The sequence below is a fragment of the Lactuca sativa genome, chromosome 8 (genome assembly GCF_002870075.4).
Source record: "Lactuca sativa cultivar Salinas chromosome 8, Lsat_Salinas_v11, whole genome shotgun sequence".
Taxonomy (NCBI): Eukaryota; Viridiplantae; Streptophyta; class Magnoliopsida; order Asterales; family Asteraceae; genus Lactuca; species Lactuca sativa.
The window spans coordinates 93178991-93184707 of NC_056630.2; the positions used below are offsets into that span (position 1 = coordinate 93178991).

General features: G+C 33.7%; 1 protein-coding gene across 1 annotated transcript; it reads right to left on the minus strand.

The window, feature by feature from the left end:
* Nucleotides 1–561: 561 nt before the first annotated feature.
* LOC111908317 (uncharacterized) lies at nucleotides 562–1363 on the minus strand. The gene is made up of 2 exons (XM_042897253.1): nucleotides 1196–1363; nucleotides 562–1104 (listed from the first exon to the last, which is right to left on the minus strand). The coding sequence occupies exons 1-2, from the start codon at nucleotides 1361–1363 to the stop codon at nucleotides 562–564; spliced, it is 711 nt and encodes a 236-aa protein (XP_042753187.1).
* Between the last annotated feature and the right edge of the window lie 4354 nt (nucleotides 1364–5717).

Consider the following 5717-nt stretch of genomic DNA (forward strand, 5'->3'; position numbering starts at 1 on the left):
ATGTACGGCCGTACACGTGTGTACGGCCGCACACTATGTGTACGGCCGTACACAGGGTGTGCGGCTGTACACATGTGTATGGCTGGAGGTCCATATAAATAGATGTAATGGGTAGAGGAGTGTGCGGTAAGAAGAAGAGGCTAGAGTAGAAAGAGAAAAGAGAGAAGAAGTGTGTGTGTGTGTGAGAGAGAGAATCTATTATAAGGAGCATCAATCATATCATCAATACATTAGATTCATCTTAAATCTTCTTCTCATTCTCTTCTATTTGATCTGACATCATCCAATTGATTGGGATTCCGCACCATTATTGGATCTGATTGATACACAAGCAATTTTGGGGACTTACAATAATACAAATAAAAAGATGTCAACCTTTAACACATAATATAAAATGTCGATTACATAAAGACAAACAATAACACATAATATAAAATGTCAAATACATAATATCAAAGGACAACACATAATGTCAAAACATAAAACATAATGTCAAAGCATAGCACATATTGTCAAATGATAAAACATAAATGTCAAAGCGTAACACATATTGCTAAATCATTATTTCATAAGTAACTTAAGAAACTCCATCTTGGATTCGTCGGTCGTTGGAAACATAAAAGCTTCACGATTTTGCTTTTTGGTGAAGACAAGCAATGCTTGTGAAAATTCGTTGGACCCTTCACGAAAATCAGGAAACTTGATGACAATGGCCATGCAATCTGATATTGTTGTGGAAGGATTATTTTGTGGATAAGTTTGTGTGCTTTTTGATGATATGGCATCCAATAAAGCATCAATTTTTTCTTTATAAATTGAACTTTTACTCTTGGTTGGACGGTTGTTGGAAACAAACTTAGACCTATTCCTTTTACTTGAACTACTTTCATGGAGACAAGGAAAAAGAGGCTCATCATCATCTAAATTGATTTCATCACTATCTCCTTTACCCTCCATATTTTCTTCGTTTGGATTGCTATTGTTTTGAAATTGTAATGGAGTCATAGTCTGATCTCCAATGGCAATAGAATCCCAAAACAAAGTAGCATATTTCTCATCAAATATGCTCAAATCTACGTTCCTAAATTTGGCATAACCTTTATTCTCTTGCAAGACAAAAAGATATTGTAAATCAAATATGTTCAATCTATATGCAATCATAACTTAAAATAATTAAAAAGAATAGAAATCATACCTTTATTTTCTCCTCCCACCACTCAGGCGACACATCTACTAGGCTTCTCGTCCCACCGAGTCCGGTTTCAAGCCTCATTAAGAGATCATAAAACTTCCACTCTTTTTTCATGTTCTCCCATTTGTTTGTTAGTTGTTTTTTTTCAAGGATGTAACATGTTTTCTCCATAATGCGTTTTTGTATATTTTCCCACCCAACTTTATCAAAAGAGGTACGGGATTTATGACCTTTTTTTGTTCAATCAAGCACGAATCAACAAACATCATGAAGCTACGGTTATCCCACCCAAATTTTGGTTTTTGTCATTTTTAAAGATGTTTCAAAATCAACAATCATAGTGTTGTTTTCATCCATTATCTATGAATTACATATAATATCAACATTTAAACAACAAACTAATTTCATTAACCTTCCTAAATGATTTCATTAATTTATCAAAATTCTAATCAAAATAGAAAAAATAGAATATCACGGAATATCAATTTCACAAATCGGTTACTCGTTAACACAAATATCATCGTTGAACAAAAAATTTCATCAGCTTCATATTTCATCAATTTCACTAATTATCTAGGCAGTTATAGCGGTCCAAAATCAAATATCGGTCAAGGGCCGATATTTGGGATATAGGTTATCGCGATGGGATATCGGTATTTTTATATCATGCATAATTAGTATATATAAGCGTAAAACATATATAAAAGTAATATAAAAAGTCAAAATTCAAAAATGTCAATGTTTGAAACATAATCTTACGTAAGCCATGGAATCTTCCTCCAAGTCCACATCAACCAAGGCATCCAATTATTTTATCTATATCATCCACATCAACTCTAATATTATCATCATCATTTAAGAATTATGTACTTAACACATCAACATGATCAAACCTATAGAAACTAGCAAGTTAACACTTAAGTATGTAACTATTAACATAGCAATAAGATCCGTTAATACCAAGGTTGTAAAAATTGCTCGACGTTAGCTAGTCGGTCGACTGGGGTTAAGGGATTAATCGACTAGGCGGAGATTAATCGAGGGATTAATCCGGGACCATTAATTGCTAATTTGTTAGATTTTAAAAAATTAAATATGACTAATATCATATAAAAGTTCATAAATGCCACTAATATCATAACAAAATAGGTTAATACAATAAATACAACACTAATCATACCTCAAATAGTTTCTATTGAGATATAACTTCTTCAAAGTGATAAAATTTAATCGGACTCTACTGTTTCAGTCATTTTGTATGCATGGATTAATAGTTAGGCGCTCTCTAATCAGTCGAGTAGCGCCTAGGGATTAATCAGAGATTAATCGGGACCTAATCGGGATTTTTACAACACTGTTTAATACTTAAAACATGAGTTTATGACCTAAAACTAACAATTAAGTACTTAACATAATAGCAAGTTCAGTTAAGTTAAGTCCATAAGACTTAATGCCATGACTTAACACTAAAAAAAAGCAAGTAAAATTACTTAACCGATATCCCACGTGGAAATCGCCTGGAAATATCGGTAAATATCGGTTAAATATCGGTAAGTATCACCGATATTTGCGGTCAGATATTTTTGACCGATATTTGACACCGCTATTTTGAAAAGTACCGATAACCGATATCCCACCTGGAAGTCGCAGATATTAACTGCTTAGCTAATTATTAACCCATATTTCATAAAGTTCACAGAATAATCACTATTTCACAGCATATCAATTTCAGAAATTGGGAGGAACAAATCACAGCATATCGATTTTCAGAAATCGAGAGGAAGAAATCATTGTTCAGTTTAAGGAAAATTCAAAAACTACATTTCTTTGCTACTGAAAATCGGAAATAGACAGGAAGATTTTGTAAAATCGGAGATCGGAAATCGACTTGAAATAAAACAAACCTGATTGGAGATGGAGAAAGAAGACCCCGATGTTGCAGGTTGCTGGTGTTGCTGGTGCTGCAGGTCGTCAGTGCTGCAGGAACAATCGAGATGCGAGAGAGAAGAAAGTGACAGAGAGAACGAGAGAGTAGGTAATATGTTGTGAATGAAGAATTAATTAGGGTATATGGGGGTGTATTGGTGATTTAATATTTTTAACAGTTGAAAAGTTGGAAAAAGTCACGTAATCGTGACTTTTCAAAAAGGCTCAATTTACTCTATTGGAAAAGTCATTTACAAAAGTCTCTTTCACTTAACCAAACATCTTTTTGGACATTTTCTAAAAGATAAAAGTAAAAGTCATTTTAAAATTTAATCCAAACACCCTCTTGAGGGGCTATAATGCAAAAAATCGGATTAAAACCCCCATGGGTTTCAATTGATGCAATTATGGGAGATTAAAGCATTGAACGTTGTTTTTCCTTAGGCCACGTACATTCATTCTTCAACTTGTGTTGCTTGCGTCGATTAACAAAGGAAGAAAACAAAATCCAATCTGTTCTTAGGCTTGGAGCGTGCGACAATTAATAGAGAATGAAGAGAAGAAGGCAACGACGGTCATGAAGAGGGGGAGGGGGAGGTGACGTGAACCGAGAGGAGAAGGAGGGAACAAGGGTTGCAATCGTCGACTTCGTGAAGAGTATTGGAGTTGTGAAATCGATCCCAAGTGTTGGTATGTATTGATTATTCCTTCTCTTGTGTCCATACTTCAATTGCTAGTGATTTGGTCCACATAATCTTCTTCTTTTCACTTCAATTCTAGTGAATTATCATATGTCCGATTTCTAGCCATGTGATGTGTGTTCTTAGCTATTTCTTGCTGTCAAAATTCCTTTTGAAAACACTTCAACATGTGTTGGAATTGGTACTCAAGAATTGGTGACAATCTTGGAGTCAAATTTTTTCTTTTGTTGTAAGAATTTGTGTTTTTGTTATCGTCAATTTTCTTGGATTCATGTGAGTAATTTCCTTCATCTAAGACCTTGTTTTGAACCATCCAAAAGGTCCTAAAAAGTCCCTAAAAGTTATTAATGTGAGGCTTAATGGTGGAGAAAACTCAAGCGCTAGTGGTGTTTTCTAGCAAAGTACCTTATTTTTCCCATATAAGCAATATACTTTGAATCATGGCTTGAGGTTGAAATTTTTATTTTAACTTCTTGACATGTTGCTACTGTTAAGTTGTCAATTAACCCTTAGAATGCATTGCTGGGAAATTCTGAAAATTTCCCATTCTGCCCCTGTTTTGAAAAAATGTAGAAAAATCATCAGAAATCGTATCAGTTATCCGTAAACTCTCAAAGGGTTAGTTTGGAGTCTAGTTTGTTCATGAATTTTTCCAGGACCTGTTGTTGCCTCCAACTTAGGTGAAAATTGCCTTTTTCACTGACTGGTCGGAAATTAGCTGCATGGATAGACTGTTTTGTAAAAATCATATAAAATTGTAGAAAAATCATTTGGACTTTTAAAAGTAGTTTTTGAAAAGATAAAAGTATAAACTACTAGAATATACAAAAACTATTGTATCATTTGCAGTCCTTGGTGGTGTTAAAATGGCTTTGAACAGGTGGTTGTTACGGGTCAAAATCTGGAACTTTGTTCTAAACGTTCGTCTAGGCATTCTACTCTCAACATTTTGTGTCATATGTTTGGTATTCTCATAAAGTACACAATCGATGTCTTAATACTATCATTCAATCCTTTTGTGTGTGAAAATTGAGTGACTATAATCCTTTACCTAAAGTTTTAAAGCATATGGTGATTTTTGGTGTTTCGGGTGGAAGTCATGAGCCACTTAGAGCATTCGGTTGGCCATGCACGTAAGTAGTGAACGGGGTATTTCTCTTGGGCTAGGTAGCACTAAGGGACACTTTTCTATCAATCGATTGGATAGATATAATAAAAGGTTGAACATGTAACAAAAGGTTGGTTGCATATTAAAAGGTTGAACATCTAACAAAAGGTTGGTTGCATATTTAACAATTGAATATATAACAAAGGTTGGTTGTATATTAAAAGGTTGAATATATAAAAAAAGGTTGGTTATTAATAAAAGGTTGAACAAGTAAAGGTTATCTATATATCAAATGTGATTGTTTACATGCTATTCAGTTGTTTATATGGTATTTGGTCGATTATATATCTTATGTGGTAGAACTGTGGTTGAACATTTATGCATGTATGTAGTAGAATATATGACTGGTTAGCTATATATTATGCGGCTGTATTGCTATCTTTACTTGTCTATCATTTTTATGTTTCATCATAAATGGAATGATTGACCCATTTGGGGTTTGTATGTTTTATGTGCAACTTTTTGAACTCACTCAGTAGGGGGTGACACTTGTATATTTTCTCTTTTGTGCCTTATGATTGGTGCAGGCAGATTAGAAGATTAGCCTTGGTGAGAAGGGTTCTTATGGGTAGTAGATTTATATTAACCATACCACTCTTGGACACGTTTTTTTTATTATTTACTTTAAAATACTATTGTTTACATTTTAAAATGGTTTGAAATTATGTTTGAATTTTTGAAGTAATGTTGCGGTTTCGAAAATGTTTTGAATAAAAAAACTAAGTCTCCC

Excerpts from the sequence above, each read along its gene's own strand:
- LOC111908317 (XM_042897253.1), bottom strand. The coding sequence starts at position 1,363 with ATGGAGAAAACATGTTACATCCTTGAAAAAAAACAACTAACAAACAAA. Across the intron at positions 1,105-1,195 it reads GGTGGGAGGAGAAAATAAAG|AATAAAGGTTATGCCAAATT; the intron begins GTATGATTTCTA and ends GTCTTGCAAGAG.